This window comes from Sciurus carolinensis, chromosome 10, assembly GCF_902686445.1.
Source record: "Sciurus carolinensis chromosome 10, mSciCar1.2, whole genome shotgun sequence".
In the NCBI taxonomy this organism is placed as follows: Eukaryota; Metazoa; Chordata; class Mammalia; order Rodentia; family Sciuridae; genus Sciurus; species Sciurus carolinensis.
Genome location: NC_062222.1, coordinates 33,443,133 through 33,468,195, shown reverse-complemented (window position 1 = coordinate 33,468,195; position 25,063 = coordinate 33,443,133). Strand labels below are relative to the sequence as shown.

The window sequence follows — 25,063 nt, the reverse complement described above, 5'->3', positions numbered from 1 at the left end:
AATAGGGAGATGATAAAGACTTCTTTGCTGGAAAAAATATTTGAAATCAGTTTCATAAAATCAACATTTTATGAGAGAAAGAAAGATTTATACATTCTTTAGTTATGTAAATAGGACTGAGTGTTTACAAGTACCTTGCTGGTAAGAGAAAGACAAAAACATGGTCTGAGTCTTAGGAGGACCTGAGGGTCTTGAACACCCATGTGGCTGTTGCAATCAGTTAGACTGTCCTGCCCATCTTCTCCACCTGGGAACAGTCTCACCTTCCTTTCTAGTGATTCATTTCTTTAGGTCTTGTTGGAAAATCTCCATTTAGAAATTGGAATTTTTGTTTGCTTTCATGAAATCTTGTCAATATGAACTGTGTTAGAGATCTTATAACTGGAGTAACAAATAATGTATCTGAAACTCTGTGAAAACAGATCTAGTCACCAACCTTCTGGATGTGATTTAGCATTGACAAGTTAAGTGCTCTGAGTCAATAAAAGGGAGAAAGCCTAGTTCTTACTATTTTTTGCCAAAAGAAATCCACTTAAATAGATTAGTTTAAAGCATTTTCTTTGACCACCCTAAAAAATCATAAAATTCAATGGATATTCATTCTTTTCTTTTCTTTTTTTCTCTAAGAATAGAAGATAGAATATTTTCTAATTTTAAAATACAATGTTCCCCCTTTTCAAAAAAGGATATGTTCTAAGATTTCTAGTGGATGCCTGAAACCATGGACAGTACCCAATACTACATACAGTATGTTTTTTTCCTGCACATATATACCAGTGACAAATTTTAATATATTAATTAGGCACAATAAGAGTAATATATGTATATTTTATTTTTTGCATTAGTATGTACTTATATAAAGTATATATTATTTTGATTACTGAGAATTTACCTAAATGGCATCATGCTATTCAAGTTCTGCAACTTGACTTCTTTACTCAACCTGTTTTTCAATATTGACATAGATAGGCTTAGTAGTTAGTAACTCTAGGTACAAATGTATCAGTACCGTAGGAATAAAAGAAGGTTGGTAGCTCAGGGAAGTGCTGTACCATTAATCCTAAAACTTATTAGGATTTTGTTTCTAGAGTTAGAAATTGCTACTGAAAACCTTATTGGGCTGCTACTTCCACTTATTGTAGTACCGTCTGTATACACAACATGGCAGGGGGTGTATCATACATATAAGGCTGCCATTTGAGATAAAGTAAGAAAACCACGCTAGAAAAAGTGCAACACAAGAATCTGGCTATATTAGGCAATGCAAAATAAAACCTCAAAACCTCAAGAGAGTTATTTACTTCCTTAGGTGAACAAACAGTGGGGATTTTGCAATTGTCCATTTAGATCAATTCTAAAGGGTAAGTCATTTGGCAATCATTTTTAAAAGGGTTTTTTTTCCCTATACAACTCTTTTTTTAAAATTATTTTATTTTATTTAGTTGTCAATGGACCTTTATTTTTTATTTATTTACTTGTGGTGCCGAGAACTGAACCCAGTGCCTCATGCGTGCTAGACAAGCACTCTACCACTGAGTCACAACTCCAGCCCTCCTATACAATTCTTAATAACAATACAGGTATTGTCTGGCAACAGAATGTACTGTAGTTGATAATAAGTTGCTTTCTTTTTTCCCCATTTTCTTCTGCAATTATTTCATGCTTAAAATTTAGCATACAAATTCACAATCTTAACTAAAAAAAATTAAAACCATCCAACATAAAGTTCTAAAATATATTTAAAGATGAAAAATAGCTTTGTATTCTGTCAATTTATTTAAAAATTATCAGTATAATTTAATGACATTTCAGGTTAAAATTAAAATGGGTTTAAGAAGTTAACAATCAAATATTTATTCGTATTAGCAATTCAATAATTATACAGGGACTCTAGTGTCTTTTTTCACATGGAAGAACAAAAGGTAATTCGATGAGGGGTAAAAAGGGTAGTAGCTTTTACAAGGTATTTTCTAATCTGTAGACATTTTCCCTTCAAACAACATTTAATAATAATAGCTAACAATTTTATAGTGCTTGCCAAATACCAGGAACTCACAAACACATTACAGATTGTAACTGTACAATAGACAGGACTAGCCTTAAACCCACTTTGCAAATAAGGAATGTGGTAACATGAACTCGGGAACTTGTCCAAAATCAAATGACTGAAATGAATCAGAGATGGGACTTAAACTGGTACAGGTTGTCTTCAGAGTTTATGCACTCATACAGAAAGTTATTCTGTTTCTTTAGCACAAAAAAGTAGTGTGAGAGCAGGTGGGAGGAGGTGACATTTACATCCGAACAGGAGTTCTATTGTGTTAAGGGTTTGAAAAATCATGTTGATGAACATTGTATTAGCAGTTCTATTTCCATTTTCCTAAGTAAATAAGACCATTGCCATGTCATTTTCTTTTGTCTACTGGAAACCACTAGTTTAAATAGGAATAAAACAGTAAAACCTCCATTTAAATGATTTCAGATTAATATATTTTAGGAAAAAAATTATACATTTAAATGAGTGTTGGTCCCTTTAAATTCCCTCATAAGTTAGAACCTTACTTTACCAGCTCTAGAATCTCCCCCAAATTCAGAACTGTGCACATATCCAATAGGTGTGCAGTTAAGAGTGCACCTGTGTGTATACTTGTGTATGTATGCATTAAATTTTGTACATGTCCTTCATGGTGGAAAACTTAAACTCTGAAGATGGATTTTATTTGGAGATAATCAAGGTATTTTAAGCTGAGATGGGCAGATGATGTAGAGGTGAACAGTATTAATTTGAACTAAAAATAAGTTTTGGTTAAAAATAATAATAGTTACCCTGACATTTACCTTTGCTAGCAAAAGATCCAAATATCCTTGCAATTTAATTCCATAAGGTGAGTCTTCTCCCTCCCACTTCCCCACAAGGCATTTTTTTTCTGTTTCTCTTCATTAGTAAGTTAGAAATTTGAATGATAACTTCTTTGTATATGAACTCCATGCTGTTTTCTAGATTATGCAACACTAGGCATACTTGTGTTAAAAGAAACAGAACAATAAAAAATCAGCACTCTTAGATGTAAGGCTACTTGAATATACACATTTCAATCACTGAGTAAAGTCCTACCTTCATTAACAGTTCATCAGAAGAATTTTTCATTTTTATACTAGACTGAAACCCAGTTTTCCTTCATTTTCACATTTGTGAGGGGGAAAAAATCAAGAGTGGTTGAGATTCATTTGTAGGAAAGTGAAGCTCTGTTCTCCGCATAATCACTCTTGTCCAGTAGGGAAGTTCGCCTAACCACTGCTGCCATCTGCTGGTCTTGTTATGTTTAGGTTTTAGAAAAAGCCGTGCATAAAGTTCCACTCAAGATGATGCAAAATGCAAGTATCATTAAGAGATAGTTTCGCAGACCCTGAACAAGAAAAAAGAGTAACAGCAATGAAGAAAACAATCAAATGCACACACAAATGCCAGATTCTTTCAAGATTGTTAAGTATCTTACTATCTACTCTACACACTTAGTATGTTTTTTTTCCTGCCCTCTCGTAATAATAATCCAAATTCTTTTGAAAATTTGCAAAAGTCTTATTAATTCACCTACCAACTATGCATGCCCAGGTGCAGTTAATCACATCCAAAGAGTGACAGGGATTAATCAAGCAATTACTCAAAAGAATGCTTATAACACAAGAGGGGTATTCATAAAGGAAACCATTGTGGTTGTTTGGGAGTATGTTATAGGACTCTTAGAAACGTTGGTTTGGAAGGTAGGAAGTTTGACTTACAATTACAAGTATCAATGGATTATGCAGGAAAATAGGGTTGCAAGTAAAGACTCCAGGTAGAAGGATTTTATGTGCTGTTGTTTAAGAGAAAGCAGGATATCTCCCACAGACTGAAAGAAAGGAGAGTGTGACTGAAGCAAGGAGAAGTAAGTGGAGCTGATAAGTGGAGGGCTCTGAGTCTGCTTGAGCATTCTGAACTTCTTATGCTTTGGGCTTATTATGCAATGAGAAGACATTAAAGGAATGGACAACTGTGTGCTGGAAAGATCAAGCTTGTAAAGCTTATACTTTCTGAAATATGGGAAACAGATGAGAGGGGGCCAGAATGGATGCAAGGGAACCAGTAAGGAGATTCCTTCAGTCCTCCAGGGAAAAATGAAGAGTAGATGGAGAGATGGAAATGGAATGAAAGCAGGAGGAAGACACGCAGAGAGGTGTGAATTCTGATGAAGGCTGACTTTCCCCACCATGCACAGGGCCATGGGTGTTAAAGATGGGAAACTTGGAGCACCACATCCCAGTGCAGCTCATCCCAGAGTCCATTTTTGGATTCATAAAGAAATATCTTCCCGTGATAAGCAGAAATGTTTTATTTCCTGCAAGATCTATCTCTTGGGGTACAGAAGGATCGATTTTAATATCTCTCTCACAAGATAAACCCTCAAACCTTGAAAAATAACTGTTTTATATCCCCAGAGGCATCTCTTTCCTGGTCAATATTTTTGCTCCTTTGAGCATTTTTCACATGGAATGACTTCAAGCTTCCTCACTGTCCTGGCCATTCCCCTCTGAATGATTGCTAGTTGGTCTATATCATTCTGTAGAGATGAACCCCAGTACTCTAAGGCCAGGTTTGAACATCCCCAAAATAAGATGGGGATAATAACCTCTCATCTTAGACACGTGGTCTTAGATTATTTTCAAATCTTCTAAAAGTGAAATCACATAATGCTATTATTAGCTCCTCTTTAAAGAAAAAAAAAATAACAATCATTTAATAATATCATGTGGAGGACACACAAGGATTCTGGAAGGAAAACAGAAAAGGGAGAAGAGGCAACTCTAAGCAGCTGTGTGCATCCTGCCTGCTTGGAGTTTGCAGAAAACTGGGCTGATGACCTCCCTCTTGTGATAACTCTGGCCACTGGGGTCTGCCAGGCTAATAGCCTCAAGGTACCCAACTTTGGGGCAAAACTTCAGGGAAGCCTGGGTGAATGGAATGCTCTGTTGACTGCCTTGTTGCAGGGAGTAGGTTCATAAAAGCAGTACCTGGGGTCTGTCGGGGTTGATCCTCAGGCCTAAGCTGGACTTCTAAGAATGCCCCCCAGTGCTCATCCAAGGAATCAGTGAGGAGCATGCACTACTTGAGTTCCTGTCAACAGCCAGGCCATACCACACAAAGGCCTAGGGAGACTGTGTGCCCTTGCAAAGATCCCAAGGGGTACGGAGATTTTCTGTCTTTACTCTTCGTCAGTCAGATCTGCTTCAAGGGAGACCCAGAAATGGCAGCTCTAACTGGGATATCCAGGAAATAGTGTCAGGGTGGGATAGGCCAGGCTGACACTATGTGCACATCACTTGGAATTCTGGCTGCACTGGGAAACTCTCACTGCAGAGGGTGGCTTTTGTTTAGTCTCATTCTGCCTCCTTCTCTTATGCTTCCTTAGAGGTCTTCGGTTTACTGACAAAATGGGGAGATCAGAGGCAAATTTGTGTACAGACACAGACAAAGCAGAAATGATATCCAGGACGGATAGGATGTGGACTGCCAAGGAAGCTGTTCTTTACTATTACTAGCTCTTATTAAACCTAATATTGAGTGATATATAACCCAGAAAACCAAAATTATATGTACCTCTTTTTTCAACTTAATAAAGAATTGGGTCAGAAAGATTTAATTTCCCTCTGTTTCATGGTCAGAGAGAGATCTTTGCAAGCTGGTTGAACCATCGGATTCTCCATGAGTGTCATCACTCCCTGAAGTCAGTTTAATCACAACTTATACAAGAGAGAGACAACACACTAAAGCCTTGCTAAGTACAGAGCTGCTAACTTAAACACACATATACACTGGCCAGGCACAGTGACTTGCATTTGTAATCCCTCAGGAGACTGAGGCAGGAGGATTGCAGGTTTGAGGCCAGTCTCAACATCTTAGTGAGACCCTATCTCAACATACAAAATTAAAGGGTTTGGGATGTAGCTCAGTGATAAATTGCCCCTGGGTTCAAGTCTCAGTAACAAAAACCAAAACCAAACCAAGGAACCACACACACACAAATATTGCACTGAGGCAAGATGTTTCCCAATATCTTTTTCTTAGCTTCCAAGAGTTTGACTTCTCCTAGATACTAATACAAGAGCAGAATAGGCACTCAATAAACATTTGTTCAAAGAATTAATATATTCAGGTGATTTGCAAACGTACTTTGTGAATTAGAAATTGATACAATTATTTAACTTAAAAATGGAGCTTCAATCTTAAGCACTCTACAACCTAATTATGTGAACATTTTGCTAAACTCTATTTTATTATCTACAGAGTCAGAAGAATAATATTCTCAGGAAGAAAAAAAAATCCACTTAAAGATTAAGAATCAGAATCTACCCAAACTGCCTAGTCTCCTACAGAAAAAGACCAATTATATTTGGGCAATACCAAGTTTTCCTTTATTGAAGTGAATATGAATTACTGGAAAGTGTACACTAAGAACCAAGAAAAAGTTTTTAACTTTAATTTCTAAAGCAGTTGTTACATACTAGATTGTCTCTTTCTTTATCTGAGAGTAGCTACTGATGTATAAATTGTGGAAATAATTCTTTGCATTGGTACTACTGTAATCATATTAACTGAAATGTTTTGGCAAAAAATGTGATCTATATCTTTCCTAATAATGTAATTTTCTGAAATAAACTTCCCAAGAATAACAGAAATCAAATACAAAAGGGCATCAGAAGTGCAGAAATGTCCAACTGATGGCCTTAAGCTAAAGCAAATCATTAAAACTCTTTCACATAGAAGGTGCTCTGACCTCAGCCTAAAGTCCTGGCAGGTGTAGGTGGAATTTCAAATATTTCCTAAGGACTGCTTCAAGATACACAGCTGGCAGGATCTAAAAACCATGAAGATAAAGGTTTTGGTTTTGGTTTCTTTTACAGTTTAAACAGTTTTGTCTTGTTTCTAACAAAAATACTTTAAAAAAATACTTGAAGGATTTTGGGTCTAGTGTTTAGTTGATGAGTTTTTCTTAAATTGCATGTAGAGTATTTAAAACTTTAAATATCTGTCAAGAGGTAATTAGACATCTGCATTAATGATAAGTACCATTGGACATTCCTTAAAAAATACTACTTTTAGGGAGTCTTATAAGATTTTTTTTTAACCCAAGAAATATCAATAATGTTCTCTTTGCTTTCAGCTTGGTTCTCTCTCCCCTTTAATACCTGTAATTTTATCTTAGTCATTTTTTTTATAGACAGAAAAAAGCAGATAGTCATTTCTATATTTAAAAATCCTTATTTTATAAGAAAATTGTCCTTACTAATCTAAATTGCATGTTTTTCAAAATACGGACTGTGCACTGTCATTTTTAAAATCTTTATTTTTTGCCTATTTTTATATACATACTAGGCCAAACTTTAAAACCTGCTCTGGAAATGCAAGGTAGGGCTCTATTGGGACTTTATAAGATCACACTGAATAGAATTGAAGAGAACTACCTAATTATAGCAGTGAATTTTCCCATCAGGAATATGGCAAGTCTCCCATCTGCTTTGATTATCTATGTCCTATTGTAAATTTCTGCAGTAAAGTAAAATCCTTTATAAATCTGGCACATTTCTTGCTATTTTTCTTAGATTTTGTGTTTTTTAAATAGTTACTAATGACATTGATTTTCTTCTTTTTAATTGGTAAGTGGTAGTATATTAGAAAACTATTGATTTTTTTCTATCATAAACCTTACCAAGTGATCTCATTGGATCTTTAGATTTTAGCTCATTAATTTTTAAAAAAGTTCATATAATCTGTCAGAGATAAAATTTTCCTTTCCTTTCCTGTATCTACTCTTTTATTTCCAATTCTTGTCTTAACAAATTGGCTAGCAAATGCTGAATAATACTGGTAGTGGAGAAATCTTTGACTTCCGACTTATAAAGAACTCTTGATTCATGCGTTAGACATGTATTTTCTGTTGTTTGTGGTGCTGAGTATCAAACCCCAGGCCTTGTGAATGCAAGTAAGTGCTATACCACTGAGTTACATTCCCAGCCATGTTGTGGCTTTTTGATAGACATTCTATACTAACTAAAGCTTCTGTCTCTCTCTCGGTTATTAGGAAGTTAATATAGTACATATTGTCATATCTTTTTCTCCGCCTATCTGGTATTGTAGCAAAAAACATTAATTGATTTGCATATTTTGAATTCTCCTTGCATTCCTAACGTGAACACTAGTCATGGTACAATGGTCTTAAAAATTACTTCTCTATTTAGTCTGAGGCATAGTTTTGAAGATGTTTTTAGTATTGTTATAGGCAATGAATTCCTGAATAAGATGCTAAAGGCATAGGAAACAAAAGCAAGAATTGACAAATGGGATTACATCAAATTAAAAAGCTTCTGTACAGCAAAGGAAACAATTGACAGAGAGAAGAAACAACCTACAGAATGGGGGCAAAATACATGAAAGCTGTTAATCTGACAGAGGATTAATACTCAGGATATATAAAGAACTCAAAAACAAGATAAAAAACAAGTAATATAATAAAAATGGATACATGATCTGGATACTTTTTAAAAGAAGAAATACAAATGACCAATAAATATATGAAAAAACACTCAATAACTTCAGCCATCAGGGAAATGTGAATCAAAGTTGAAATGAGATTCCATCCCACTCCAGTTAGCATTACAGTTATTAAAACAAAACAAAATCAATAATAAAAAAACCCCATTGACTCAAACGCAAACAATTTTTATTTATACAAGAGGCCATACACAATGTGACTTTAAAACATTTCATTTTAGAATGATCAAAGTGTTTTAAATATAAAATTGAAAAATCATTTAAAAGATGGACTAAGAATTCATTTATTTTATGGTTCCCAGAGATTAGCAAGATCAAATCTTAGTAACAGGATACTATATATTAAACAGAAAATATGGTTTATGATGCCTTGGCAGAGAGTCTTTGGTTTTATATTGTCTTTAGTTAAAAATGATTATACAAATTTATTAACATATAATCCTCAACTGAAGATTCTTTCCACTAATAAAGGTAGCTGAGAAAAGTTCTAAATTATTTTGTGATGAATCACACACACATTTACTAGAAATATTTGATAAATGTGATAGTTCTGACTATCACATTTGAAATGAGACTAGCAGCCACCTGTTACCAAGCTGCTTTCCTAAAAAGTGGCTGATTTGAACACGGAGGCCTTTTTGGAGAGGCCTGGAGAACAACTTAAAGAGGCATGACCAAATTCCATTTTCCTCAAGGGACATTTTAACCTTTGGTATAAGAAAACTTTCATCTTGTTTATCTACATTATTTTACACTAAACAAATTTCTCTCTCTCATATTTTATTAGGTTATTTAACTCTAATTTCCTTCAGGGAAATGAAAGCCAACTAAAGAATTTTTCTACTCGGAGTGGAAGTAGAAAGGTGTATGATAATTATTATCATAATTATGCGTATGATTATTATCATAATTATGCATAATAATTATCATACACCTAGTATTTTCTTTACTGTTTAGATATTAGAATATTTTAAACAAATGGTCTGTCAAATGGTCTGTCATTCTGTAGGTTGTCTACCTTAGGCCTTGGCGTCACATACAGTTTTCAGAAGATAACCCAAACATAATATTACATACCCTTCTTACCTGGTCGTAATCATAGTATCTAAATAAGTCCTTTCTTATACATACCTGTATTTCCTTAAAAATGAAAACACCCCACAATGCGGCTATAAATCCTGGACCCTTAAATAAAAATAAGAACTTTAATTAAATTGGATATTTTTGTTACACATGTACTCTATGTAATATAATAAGTTAGAGATAATATGAAAATATTTTCATGGAAAACTATCTATAATCTCAATCCTAACTTTATATTAAACTAAACATCAAGTAACATGAAGTAAAAAAAAAAAAAAAAGAAATCTTTTTCTTCATCGTGTTTTAAAAAATTATTTTGATGATGCTATATTTTTTATCATAGCATACTTCCTCTTAATGTGATATAAGTTATTTTAACATGGAAACAGCTTATTCTTATTTTTTCTATTGAAAAATAGATACTAGAAATGGGATAACAAGATAAAGTGCACCAACAGACTTCTTTCTTTGCCATAAAATTCTCATAACTCAAAAAAATTTAACATGTTCTTTGGACCTGGCAAGCAATGTGCATATGAAAGTAGTTTGTACTCAAATTAAAAAAAAAAAAAAAGTTACTCCTTTAAAGTCTCACGAATGCCTAATATTAAACACAAATAAGTGCTGTATATAGTTACAAGGAAAGATTTTTTTAAAAATGTAATGAAAAGAGAATGCAAAAGAAGAAGGGAACATTGACCAGGAGACAAAGACAAAAGTGAAATAATATAGGAAAAAGGGAATGAGAAGAAATGAGATGAAGAAAAAGAATGATTCTGCAAAATGAAAACTTGAAGCTATTCAGGTTTGGTTTAATTTGCTTTCAGTCAACAAGGAAAAGGAAAAAGAAGAGGCATTTGGGTTAACCATGGTCTTTGTGGAGAAGATGTGTTGCATCAGCATGCTTATGGTCCTCTTGGAACCCAGCAGAAGCTCTGGAATAGTTTCAAAATAAACGATTCCAAAAAGTTCTCCGTCGTCATTCCTCCACCTGTCTAAATGACTGTGTCAACAAAGTTTGATTCCATTCTGGCATAGGAGTGAAATATTTTACTCTGTGTTTATCAGTATCTGCAAAGTCAACATCAAAAGGGCTAGAGAAATAGGTCAAAGGAACTGCCTTTTGTCAGTGATGCAAAATCCTGAGCCTTAAAATCCAAAGCAAATGAGAAGCATATGGGTCTTTCAGGCACCTTCACACTGTCTTGAGACAGGATGGAGGAAACAGTAGAAGAGATGTAATATTACTGCTATGCCAGTCACTCAATAATTTGTATCCTCTTTTTTCCCTAAATTCATTTCCCTTCAGAGAACACAGTGGAAGACAATACCACATGTGTCACTGTCCTTCGAAGCTTTCTGTCTGATAATTTTCTAAATATAAGTTCAGACATGGCCTGAGAGTTCCTGTAAGGAGTAACGTGCTTTGTTAAAAGCGTACAAGCACAGATCAAAGTCAGTACAGACTCTTGCTTCTGGAAAACAGCAGTCAGTTGTATTTTCTACCTAAGAGCATCTTAATTGAACATATGACTATTTTGAAAGTTGGCAGTATATCTTTTCCTTTTGTAAATTAATACAAATTACATGTCAATTCTGCAAGTAAATAAGGCTCAATCAGCCTTTGACAACAAGGTGGACTTGATTCTATTTTAAGAAGTTGAACCCTGTGAATAAATTGATGTGGCTTTTATCACACAAGACTTAGGGCACAGATAACAGGTCTTCATCCATGCTAGGTGTTTTCCCTCCCTCCCTTCCTTCCTTTTTGCTTCTTAATTGAATATTAATTGCTTAAAAACAAAAAAGGTGCCACTGTCAAGGAACTTACAATCTAGTCACTCCTGGAAGCATGGATACAGAAAAGTGGAAATACCTATACCTGAGATGTTGGGATTTTAAAAGTATATTCTTGACTAAGTAATACTGACTGTATCCATTATTGTTGAAGTTGTGTGTTGGGTGTATTTGAAATACTATTTTTCAAAAGTTTTTAAAAAATCCAGCTTTATCAAAACAAACAAATGAAACCAAAACAAAAACTAAAATCAAACAAACAAGAAAACCAAAGAATATAGACTCCCTAAGGGTAGGAACTGAGCCTTTGCTACAAGCAAATAAGGCTATCCTTGAACAGAGTGGGAAAGGTAGAACAAGCAGGAACCTAGCAGCAAAATAGAATGGAGATCTAGTTTCCTCGGTCTACATCCTGTTTCAATATGTTTAAAAAATATTCAGTTTCCTAGGTTTTCCCAAGTGTGCTACTACTACATTTTTATGCAAATTGTTTGTGATGACGGAAGCAGGAAGGCAGTCGCATAACTGTTGAGCAATCTAAGATGTCTAGAGGACATAACAGCCAACTTTAAGGCATTCCTGTGATCTATCAGTCCTACTGCCATAATGGACCTGAAGCAAACTCTGGATTGGATTCCATACTCCTGGCAGAAAGTGGCACTGTGTACCGGAAACTCTGTACTTAGATGTGTTCAGATTTCCAGTAGCCATATGACTTAGGTAATGCTCTTAGTTATTGCCTCAGTTTTCTCATCTTCAAGATGGGGATCATCCTATCAAAACTTATCCTATGTCTAAGAAAACATTTTTTTTCTATGATCTAATTATGTTTTACATTAATGGCACCTAGGAAATCAGATGAAGCAAATTGTTTTAAGTATGCCATGATGAATGTCATCATCCAGAGATAATACCTTATCTTAGTATTTTCTGAAATTTGTCCCTAATAATAGTGAAGCACCAAGTAGTGTCTGAAGTGCTTTCAGTTTCAAGGTTATCAGAAGATTTAAGTGGAATGATATACATAAAACCATTAGTTATAAACCTATTATACAAAGAGATTGATATTATAAATAGCAAATTATGATTTATCTAAGATGACAGGTAAAGTGATCAAACAAAAACTGCAAGGATATTAAAGATTAAGCATTAGCAAACCTGTTAAAATGAGATTATAAATGTTCCTTAACAATCAAGGACATGAAGATTAGAGAGATTAGAGAGAGGAAATCTATCTACCTGAATCTGGACATTTTATTCCAAAAGAGATCAAACTCTATGACAGGCTTTAATGATTCACTAAGAGTGCTCAGAAAAATTAGATTTGATTTGAAAAACAGAAATTTGAACAGTTTGTGTACTTACGGCAGTGATTATTGGAAAACTGACCACAGCACTTAGAGAGTGATTAGCAATGAACCAGCAGCAGGTAGCTATGGCCCAAAGCACTCCCGAAAGGAACCCTGAAACACACACAGACAACACTTATTTGCAAGTCATACTCTGCTCCTGAAAAATTCACTCTTCCGACACAACAGGAGCATCAAAGTGCACAGATAAATGCATTCCTATCAACACTGTTGGTCAATATGGGTTTTTGAGCCATGTTTTATGGGTCAATTTAGAAACCAAATTATTTCTCTGCTCTTGACTGCTGTGGGTATAATGATCAATCCTTTCCCTTTATTGACATTAAATAAAGTACCCAAAGTAGTAGTTCAGGTAGAGATTGGGTAGTAGAGAGAGGCCTAGGGAAGTATTGGATCTTAACATTTCCTGAAAAAACCATTTACTCTGAACCATAAACATAAAGAAGAGGTGAAATTCAGAATAAAGCTAGAACTAAGGGGAAAAATATCATAGCAGTTAAGTGAAAATACTAGCTGCAATTTTCACAATACTTTGGGTAGTTATTAAATATTCTACCATTTTCTAGAGGGTAGTACACTTTAGCAAAAATCAATTGGGCCTTCTAAATAAACCTTTAATTTTATTAAAAAATATTTTATTAAAAATATATCCCCAACAGAATTATAGCAAACTCTGTTAAGTGAGAAATTATTATTATTTTAACAATCAGTGCACAACAGGTTAAGAACAAAAGTATGTGTATTTTAAATACACATTGGTTTGAACTGTGTAACAATTATTCAAGCTAAATTGAACAAAGGATGATATTTTCACAGAGTAATAAGATTTTCCATAGTTGATATTCTTACCTGGCAAGACTGCCTCAGGATATAGTTTGGGACTATTTTTCATGGCTACACAGTAGGCCAGAAAGTAGACTGTACTCGTAAGAAAGATGCCACTGAAGTGTGCAAAAACATAGTCTAAATCTGAAAATACAGATCATAAAACTCTTACACATCATTTTAATCACTCCAGGTATAGTTAGCCTGAAAATAAAACAAACTCCCCAAATTGACCTTACAAGTATTAACTATATTTAATCACCCTCAGGGTTTTACGTGTGTTTGTATGGAACTTTAATGAACATATTCAAAACTTAGAAATATTAAGTAGCAAATTAGTTACTATAATCAAATCTAAATAGCAAGTTTTTTTCTTATGATTATCTTGGAAAGTTAAATCAGAAACAACGAACATTATGTAACCATGATGTTAAGACTTCCCTTTTAAGAACAAGTATTTGGACCTCATTTTACTAGTGATTGTCAACTGTAGCAAATCTTCACCTAGATGGCAGTGGGGGTGTGGTTAAAAACATCTGGGAGGGGCAAAGTTGATATGGTCTATTGATCAATCCAGAGACCAGCATCTCTGTGGTGAATGACAGTTACACAGAAAGATAAGCTAGAAGTTGTTCCAAAGAGAGTTTTATTTTTTGCTTACTATAAGTGGAGCCACACAAAGGGAAGGAGTGATAACACCTGATGGTGCTTATCTCTGAGAAACCCTAATTCCACTGACAGGTTAAACAGATGGCACTCTGGCCACACAGATGGGTGCACTACATGTTTTTGGCTGACAAAGTCACTTTGGATTCAATGTTTCTGTCACCTAAAATTTTGACATAGATGAGTGGGCTGTGTTTGTGGACGAATGCTTGAAGGACAAGAGTTTGTCTAATTTTTCTTAATCTTAAATTATACTGCTGGGTCATACAAGAATAATACATCCGTATATAGACTTCCACAAAAGACAACATAAAATAGCAATGAAAAGCACTGACCACTTGGTGCAAATCCTCCTTCTACATTTAAAGTGAGACTTGGGCAAAATTACTTAATGCCTCTCTGACTTAATTTTTATTGTTGTAAAATGAGGATAACAATGGTATCAATTGCTCTGAGGGCTAACAGAGTATTTGCAAAGGCCTTACAATGGATGATACATATGTGTTTGTTAAATAAATAAAATAAAAATAATGCCCCCTAGAATTATTTTTAATCAAGTGCAATAAAGTGCGTTCCCATCAGACTACATGCAAAACTGTTGTAAGGAAGATCTCTAAGGACCCACTGTTCTATTTATGTAAAGAGATTGTCAAGGCATTGTTTATTATGTCCCAGTACCAAGAACAACTTTTACTCCTGAACAATCCGTTCTTTTTATCTTGTGTTCACTGAATCCTGGGACTGATCTAATTTCCCTTACGGCTATAAGAAATCTGAGAGTCACATTTATGGCTCATTTATTGCAAAGGGTAAGTGTAGTAGAAAATTTTTAGACTCATTCCTGGTTCCATTTATTCCCTCTCTCTTGCTTTTTTCCCTTTTCTTCTAGTTTCTCCTCTGTTATCCTGTTTTGATTAGTTTTTATCCTCTAAAAATGAAAAGGGTAAAATATGAAAAAGTATTTGTATAATACCTTAGCAAAAGAAAGACAGAAGTCAATAAATGGCTGAGCACTGTATATGAGGCTAAATATAAAAAGGAAGAAAACTGAGGCATCTTCCTAAAGTGCTCTGTTCTAGTCAAGTTCAATTCTCTGCTGCTTCATCAATCTTTCCTTCCTGACTTGTGCTCTCCAAACTTTTCCCCTATCTGAACACAGGTCATGTTAATTTTCTGCACCGTATAATCTAGAATTTTATTTCATTTGTGTTTTAATTCCCTTATCATTTCATAGGTGTAAGGCATATTTCGGCATGATTACAGAACCGCATAGTATCCTCTTTCCTCTCCTTCTGAGCCTGAGCTATTGCATGCAGTGTTGAGTTTACCCCTGGGAAATTAGTTTTACCATTAAATAGTGAGATATTATCAGGAAGCATTATGTTGAGCTTTTCAACGCACCACCCTGTGCTTGAAAAACAATATCTTCTGACTCAATAGACTGTACTTTGACCTTTACTTGATTTAAAAGTATTATGTACCACACTTTAGCCTTTTCTAAAAAAAGCAAAAGAATACATATTTTCCCAGCGAATGGAAAATATCTCCAAATCTTACTGGAAAGCCAAAAACAATGTGCTAAAATCCCAGGAGTTGAAATGAACCCTGACTACAGCTGATTCTATTTGTATGTGAAAGATCACATGAAAATACTCACAGTCCTTTATTACTTTTAGTCTTTAGTACTTTTTAAAATCACCATTCACAAATGAAAAAGTAAGATCAAATCTATATACTAACATCTATTATATTGAAATGCTTTTTATATTCTTAAGACAAGTAGTATTAATGAGCTTGCTTATAAAGTAAAATAACATTTTACTCTCACCATACTGGCTCGCCCCTGCATATATGCTGTCATTTCTTTTGCTGTGGTCCTTAATATAAATGATTGGCACAAATGTAGACCCATAGAGTATTCCAGATATCACTGCAAGACTGCAGCCCCTTCAGAAACAAAGATAATTCACCATGAATCTCCGCCCAAAGCAATATTGCTGTCAAACATACAAATGGAATTATAAGTAAAGCATGATTCAAAATGCAGATCACACGCACTTCAGCAGAAATCACCCATCTATCTTAAGCTCTGTGATTGGCAGAAGTCAAAGGAATACCCTGCAGTGTTAAGTGGCATGAGCAACCAGGAGTGGAGGCACAGACTGCTGTCTAATTTTGGAAGTACATGAATGGCAGAAGTCAGAGTGGATTATTGCTATAAACTGTCATTCCACACTATGAGAGCATTGCTTCTGTTGTATTGTACAGTCTACATAAATAAACTTGACTCTTCAATTAAATTATGAGGCGTTTGTAGACAGACACTATGCCTTATGCCTCTTTTTGAAACACACTATAATATCCAGCATAGAAATATGACAGATGAAGTACTAAGTTCATTTTTGTTGAAAACAACTCTTGAGACCCACAGACTTGTTTATACATTCTTTGAATATGGCATGGTCAAGGGGAAATGCCCACTTAATCCAATAATCCAGATATTTCAGGTAAAACATTCCCTTTTTATAAGAAGAAAATGTTTCATATTAAGCATGCTGATTCCTCAGACTTGGGCCCTGTTTCCACAAAAAAGGCATTGCCAGTGATTTTGGGGGAGAGGTCATTAATATGTTGTAATAATCCCCTTAACTTAATACAAACAGTAAAAATTATTTCCTCCTAAGGAAATTTAGGTAAAAATTATTTTCTCCTAAGTCTAAAATCAAGGTCTTATTCAATTTTAATACTCCTCAATTAAGGAATCAATGTAATCAATTTCATTAAGGAATAGGAAAAAAAAAAAACCAAAAAAATCATTAAAGATTTTTTTTCTCACATTGAAATCCCTGAGTCATGTGAGAACTGGTTTCACGGAGTGTCCCCAAAACAAAGAAGACATAAACCAGGCTGGCCTAATTATAAGGTAACTAAAAATCTTTTTTTCTTAACAAATATCCCCTTAAATTGTAGGAGATGATTCATGAAAAAAAAAAGAAAGAAAATGAGTTTGGAAATATTTGAAAAAAATCCTTTTATTTGAAAGATTTCATTTTGTGGAAAAATAGCAACATATTTATTTCTTCTACAGCTTGCTTATTTGTTCATTCTTTCATTCATTTTATTTGTCCAAATATTTATTTCTCTGCCTATTTCCCACTATGAAGATATTGTATATACTATCAAAAGAAAAGATTTAGGCTGGGAATACAGCTCAATGTGGAGATATAGCTCAGTGGTAGAAGCTTGCCTAGCAAAAACAAGGTCCCTGAGTTTGATCCCCTGACCCTCCTCTCTCTCTCTCTCTCTCTCTCTCTCTCTCTCTCTCTCTCTCTCTCACACACACACACACACACACACACACACACACACAGAGAGAGAGAGAGATTTTTTTTATTTATTTATTTTGGTAGTAGGGATAGACTCCAGGGAACTTAACCACTGAACCACATCTCCAGTCCTATTTATATTTTATTTAGAAACAGGGTCTTGCTAAGTTGCTTAGGGCCTCACCAAGTTGCTGAGGCTGGCTCTGAACTTGTGATCCTCCTGCCTCAGTGAACTTGTGATCCTCCTGCCTCAGTCTCCCAAGCTGCAGGGATTACAGGCATGAACCACCAAACTGGGCTATATCATTTGAGTACAAAAAGAGGTGTCACCACACAAATTTCAAAGCAGCCATGAATTGTCAAATGCAAGCTGAATATTGTTATATATTTTCATATGTTTTTGTCAGTCCAAAAATAAAAAGTCAAATAAACACAGAACTTAAAAATCCCACCACCATAAAATAAACAGGTTTATGTTGAACCTAACTCTCTGAGTCCTCATGATCAAGACAGTGGAGGTAGGACTCACATAGACACAAAATATTCCATTATATTTGATAACAATATGTTAGTATTTTAAACCTGTCTAACATGTGAGTGTGGGGTGGGCATCCTGGGCACAGTAGTGCTAGAGAAGTGTATTGCCCTAACTTGATCATGATTACTGAGAACATGTTGGTCATCATACTCTACCACTTTAACTTCAGGTGCAAAGTCCTGCAAAATGAGGTGACCTTTTGTCACCTGCTTATTGATTAGAGACACTGCAATGGCAGTACTCACTGAAGTAGCCAAGTTCATGGACCTCTGTATCTAAAACCCAGCAGGGGACAGAAAAACCTTGCTCCAAGGAGCTAGAAGTCTCAGCTTGTGTTATTTCCTTCTTGAACTCAGATGAATATCACTTTACTCTGGCTACCCTGCATTAACCAAATATGAGACAGAATAACAAAGAAAGAACCTCTCCTTACACTATGCGGTGGTATACTGTAGGGAGTTTATCCACCCAGGAATAATCAGGACAGGGATCTTGAGTTGTGTTGATCGCCTATTGGAAACATTGGCAGAAACCAAAACAAAAAGAACATTCAAGTCATAATCACTCTGGTGACAAAAAGATTTCCAGTGGTTTCCTTTCCTCTCTCAAATATACCTTAAAATATGAACATGTTACCCACACATTTTGATAGCTTGATCAGTTCTTTCTGATTTTGCTCCCTCTTTCCTTCAGAATGGTTTGGTAGTTGGCAAGTTCTCCATTTACATTTTTCACAGAATAACATGTGGCTATTTTGTTATAGCTATCGAAACTAACTAACAAAGGTCGCTAACTCTTGTGGCTCATTTGTATATTTTAACAATCTGTAAAAAAATAGGAGCCAAGAAGAACTTAGACTCCTAATATGGAAATGCCTAAATTCAGTCAGTTTGTTTATATCAATTTTTAGAAACAATTAATAAAATATTTCAAGTCATATTTCAAAATTAGTCTAATATTCTAAGACAGGAAAAATTATGAGTACATTCATACTATTTCTACCATGAGTGTGATCTTTTGTCCTCAGCTGAAGTGACCTTGATGCTATGTCTACACTTTTGTAAGAGATAAGAAACTAGATTTGAATTCTTTGTCATGTGTTAATGAGTTTCGCTTTCTTATGATGCATGGCTGCATACTGACCCACCCTGCTCAGCAGGTATCTTCCGACTTAGCTTGTTTGTATCCTTCCACCGTACCTAGGAAAACCTACTTAGCCTACTATGTATCTCTACCAACTTGTATTTCTGTTACTGTATTACTTCATTCCTCTCTTGAAGGATGGTTGTTCAAAGGGTGGTTGGTTTGTTATCAGGATCCTTAAACTGGGCAACGAACTCCAGACACCTCCCATACCAAGTCCTCCACTCTCCCTGAAACCCATCCCTGATTAGAGATGCCTACGAATTAATGAACCTCTTCTCTCTTATGCTTAAGCAAATTATTATTCAGTGGTAGTGTCACACCAGCCATCTTAGATGATAAAAGTTTAACAGGGGATTAAGGAAAGAAGAAGAACAGATTGATTTTGAAGTATGGAATAGAGTCAGCACCTTGCAGGAAAGCAATATATCAGTGGAGTATGGGGGCTCTGAACTCAGAGGGCAGCTTTGGGCCAATGGCAGGAAATCCTTGAGACACGGGGATTAGTTTCCAGGTTCACGGCAACAGGGCTTGGCCCTGAAATAACCTTTTTATATGTAGCCAGTGACACTTGTAGGCATCAGGTCTTTTAAAAACAGTGTCCCTGTTTGATTCAGGTTTGCTATTCCAGATTAATTTAGATTTTTCAAGTTCAGAAGAGTGGTTACTTATATATTTTGTCTTTGCCTTTATGTAGAACAGGATAACAGAAGAAAAGAGAAATGGGAAGAATAATCAAGGGTAACTCTACTTTTACATGATGTGGTTGACCCATTCATTGGTTTCCTCTGCTCTACTCCTACTTCAAGACCTCCACACTACTCTATTGCTTTTCTTTTTCTTTTTTCTTTATTCTTTTTAGATATACATGACAGTAGAGTGTATTTTTGACATATTATACACACATGGGGTATAAATTCCCATTCTTGTGGTTGTACTTGATGTGGAGTTACACTGGTCATGTATTCATGAATAAACATGGGAAAGTTATGCCCAATTCATTCTATTGTCTTTCCTATTCCCACCCCTTCCCTTCTCTTCATTTCCCTTTGTTTATTCTATTGAACTTATGTTCTTTCCTCCCACTCCCCCATCCCATTGTGTGTTAGCATCTACATATCAGAGAGAACATTGGCCTTCAATGTTTGGGGATTGGCTTATTTTACTTAGCATGAGAGTCTCCAGTTCCATCCATTTATTGGAAAATGCCATAATTTCATTCTTATTTATGGCTGAGTAATATTCTATTGTGTATATTTATCACATTTTCTTTATTCATTCATCAGTTGCAGGGTACGTAGGTTAGTTCCATAGCTTGGCTACTATGAATTGAGCTGCTCTAAATATTAATTTAGCCACATCATTGTAGTATGCTATTTTTAAGTCTTTTGGGAATATACTGAGGAACACAATAACTGGGTCAATGGTGGTTCCATTTCAAGTTTTCTGAGGAATTTCCATACTTTCCATAGTGGTTGCACCAATTAGTAATCTCACCAGCAATGTATGAGTGTACCCTTTTCCTGATATCCTTGCTAACATTTATTGTTACCGATATTCTTGATTACTGCCATTCTGACTGGACTGAGATGAAATCTCAATGTAGTTTTAATTTGCATGTCTCTAATTGCTAGAGATGTTGAATATTTTTTCATATATTTGTTGATTGATTGTATTGTTTCTTCTGTGAAGTGTCTGTTCAGTTCCTTTGCCCACTTATTAATTTGGTCATTTGTTTGTTTGGTGTTTTTTTGAGTTCTGTATATATCCTGGAGATTAATGCTACATTAATTAACATAGGCTCCCTCTTCATGTTCTTGTTTGTTTCCTTTGCTGAGAAGAAGCTTTTTAGTTTGAATTTATCCCATTTACTGATTATTGATTTTACTTCTTGCACTTTAGGAGTCTTGTTGAGGAATTTGGTTCCTAAGCCAACATGATAGAGATGTGGGCCTACTTTTTCTTCTAGTAGGCTGAGGGTCTCTGGTCTAATTCCTAGGTCCTTGGATTGAGTTTTGTGCAGGGTGAGAGATAGGTGTTCAATTTCATTCTGCTACATACGGATTTCCAGTTTTCCCAGCACCATTTGTTGAAGAGGTTCTCTTTTTTCCAATGTATGTTTATGGTGCCTTTGTTTAGTATGAGATAATTGTATTTATGTAGGTTTGTCTCTGCATCATCTATTCTGTACAACTGGTCTTCAAGTCTGTTTTGGGGCCAACACCATGATGTTTTTGTTACTATAGCCCTGTAGTATAATTTAAGATCTGGTTGTGGGATCTCCTATGTCACTTTTCTTGCTAAGCATTGCTTTGGCTATTCTGGGTCTCTTATTTTTCCAAATGAATTTCATGACTGCTTTTTCTATTTCTATGAAGAACATCATTGGAATTTTAATAGGAATTGCATTAAATCTATCCTATGCTTTTACAGTTATATTTACATTCTTTTTCAGATTTTAGGGCTTTCTTATTGTACAGGTTCATAAATTGTTCTAAAATATGGAGATGCATTTATACATCTCCTAGTAGGCATCTACTGTACATAAAAATAAATAAACCTCTGTATAGACTGAGGAGTTTTACTGTGCAGATACCAATTGACTGCTACACAGACCTAGTCACAGCAAGTAAGATCAGCAATTCTACACAAACGTGAGTGACAAGAAAACTCCACCTCCTGACATGTGTTTCAGATTTATTGTTTTCCTTCCATCTTAATTTTATGTTTCAAACAGATGTCTCTTCTGACACTCACCGGCTCTGTCATTAGTGGGGTGGTATCCATGGAACATGTGCCACTGGGTATTTCACTTTTGATGAACAAGAATATGAAGGCACTGTAAATAAAACACATTTTGCAATATTTATCATAATGTATCCTCAGGGAGCTGCCTCTAGCAAAAACACCTTAAATCCTCAAGTGCCTACGATATGAACATTACTTCCAAATTGCCTCTGCAGTGGTCCTGCTGTTTCTAAAGAAACAGAGAGCTGCCTTTCTCTTTACTGTCTCTCATTTTTTTTGGATTACAATAGATTAATAGCTAAACTCATCAGCACTTGCCCAAATCAGATCTTTCTCCTGATTTGCTAGTTTTAGTCAATGACCCACCTTTTATTTTTATTCCTGCTAACTTTAGAAATGTATTTATAAGAAATATATTAAAACAATATTGAAATAATTCTTCTCCTCTATTAACATACCCCAAAAGTGCAACAGCATGCTCAGTTGACAAACTATAAGGAACAGGTGCTTTTACACCTGTGATGTGAGTGCAAAACTCATACAAGTCCTATAGAGGAGAATCTGATGCCATAGCTGCCACACTCCTGCCTTACCAATTCTGCTCCAGGCCTTCTAACACAGATACACCCACGCTCAGGTGAGGTAACCTACATGATCAAACAATGGAGTACTATGCAGCTGTAAAAAAAAATGGGAGGTTATCCATGGTCTAATATAGAACTATTTCTAGGATGTATTTTAAGAGATAAACACACAGCTAAACTTAATGATGTTTTCCACCTTCACACCCTATCATAATGTACTCTCTACCCACATCCAATATCTTTATAGTAAATGCCTTATTTAGTATTGACTTTTGAATTATGCAAATATGTTAAAATGTACTAAAATATTAAATTAAAAAAACAACTTCGATATGCTTTGGATATTCCTATAAATGTTTCTAAGATAAACTGGCATGGTTCAAAAATTCAAATAAAGAAGGAACCTTTCAAAACAGATGTGAGGTTGAAATAGGATAGGCAACTGGGTACAGAATAGTGAACATTACATGCTAACTTTTGTATCAAAATTTAGTAATTCCTTAGTTCAATCTTTTACTTATAATGCCTGAATGATTCCATATCCCCTTCCAAATGAAACTTAACTTTCCTTTTTGATTTCTATTGTTCTCTGTATTATGCTCCATCCTACCTATCTCAATGTAATGCCCCATATGAACTTTGACCTCTGACCACTCCTGGCTCCATGCTATCTCCCTCACCCCAATCTTTCACAAACACTTGCTCTTGCCTTTAAAATCTTTCCAGTTAGTCATATTATACACTCTCCTCTTTCTATCCAAACTGAGGAAGAGCTGGGGTGCAAATTCTAGAAGAGGACTCCCTCCCCAGCAGGCCAGGGCACACTGAATCTTCCTTTTCCTTGAATTCCCACAATACAGACAGTAGTTACCTTAAAATCAAAACCATTTACCACAATTCCATGTAAACTTTTTTCCTAAAGATTTTTGCATTCAATAGAAGGTAGGAACCACATCTTATATCTCCTTCAGGGTCCTCAAAGTACTTAGCACTCAGTCAAACTGAATGCTTAAATCCCGACTATATGTTATATGTAAATGAGTTAAGTATATGTGTGTATTGTGTATATGTGAACATGAACAATGAATTTGCAAGACTAATATTAGACATTGCAAATGAATTTTCCTCTGAAAATTATACAATGAAATCCTCTACTTTTTATAGACCTGTTTTTCTAATGAATAGTATAAAATGACATGTTAGAAATACTTGAAGACTATAGATAAGTCCTTAAGTTTTTACCTAAACAATGGATGACTCTCCAACAAATTACTCAACCTCTCTGTGCCTCAACATTTTTCATCAAAAAAAAAAAAAAAAAATGGATGTGCTTTCTTCACAGAGCTGTGATGAAAATTTTACACAATTATGAGCATATTTTTTGGCTCATGGTAATATCTCAAAACATGTTAGTAAAGAGAGAGCCTTAACTACCAAATGGATGGGAAATGAGCATGATAAAGAAATCAAGATGACCAATGACTTTGAGCCTTTGTGACTAATCCTAGGCACAAGAAGAGATGAGCTAAAAGATAATTCCAGCTCAATAAGGTCAAGAGGGTGACAGTTAATTAAGAGAAAGTGTTGAGATTTACTCTATGTGTATGAACACCTTATCAAATCAATCACATGAACATTTGGGTTGCAGACATGAAGAAATTGGCGCAGTGCATCAAACAAAAATCCCATGAGCCTGTGAATGCTGTCACAAACATGTGGAACTTAAAAAGATGAAGACAGTGTTTTACTCAGGGGTGCATTTCTCCATTCTGTGGATTCCCTAGATTGCAATCTAATATATTACCCTTGGAGTAAACTCATATATGTACGTGTGTGTGTTTTTACATCAACAACTGTATTTAACAAGCATTTATTAACCATCTCTTACATTTCAAACGTGGTTTGGAAAAGTTGATGATGGTGAGAGCGTTGCTGTACATAGAAATCATGGATCTTGCCTTCAAGATCTCACAGTTCAACATGCTGATGGGAGGCATGTGCCTAGAATCAAAAGATGTGAGAGGCCATTTCTCTTTGGTGGCTGCTTCAGTGGTTTCCAGCAGTGCTAGCTCAGAGCAGAGGCAATGGATCCTGCAATACCAGCTGGGTTGTGTTCTCCAGGGTTATAGATGATGTTTCCTTCCCTCTTTTGCTCCATGGGGTCAGCAATGCCTTCTATTAAGTCCTCTGCTATTTAAAATACTTAGTGTGGCTGGATGCAGTGGCACACGCCTGTAATCCCAGTGGCACCAGAGGCTGAGGCAGGAGGATTGTGAGTTCAAAACCAGCCTCAGCAACTTAGCAAGGTTCTAAGCAACTCAGCGAGACTCCATCTCAATAAAATAAAAAAAAGGACTGGGGAAGTGGCTCAGTGGTTAAATGACCCTGGGTTTAAT

General features: G+C 35.3%; 1 protein-coding gene across 1 annotated transcript in view; it reads right to left on the bottom strand.

Annotated features, from left to right (window-relative positions):
* Nucleotides 1-760: 760 nt before the first annotated feature.
* Tmem144 (transmembrane protein 144) overlaps nucleotides 761-25,063 on the bottom strand; it is a 36,858-nt gene continuing 12,555 nt past the window's right edge. The window contains exons 6-12 of the mRNA XM_047566689.1: nucleotides 22,093-22,174; nucleotides 18,626-18,702; nucleotides 16,157-16,275; nucleotides 13,687-13,806; nucleotides 12,833-12,930; nucleotides 9,719-9,772; nucleotides 761-3,407 (exon numbers count right to left, since the gene is read on the bottom strand). Of these exons, the coding sequence (XP_047422645.1) occupies nucleotides 3,324-3,407; nucleotides 9,719-9,772; nucleotides 12,833-12,930; nucleotides 13,687-13,806; nucleotides 16,157-16,275; nucleotides 18,626-18,702; nucleotides 22,093-22,174 (634 nt within the window). The 3' untranslated portion in view covers nucleotides 761-3,323. The remainder of the gene's footprint in view (nucleotides 3,408-9,718; nucleotides 9,773-12,832; nucleotides 12,931-13,686; nucleotides 13,807-16,156; nucleotides 16,276-18,625; nucleotides 18,703-22,092; nucleotides 22,175-25,063) is intronic.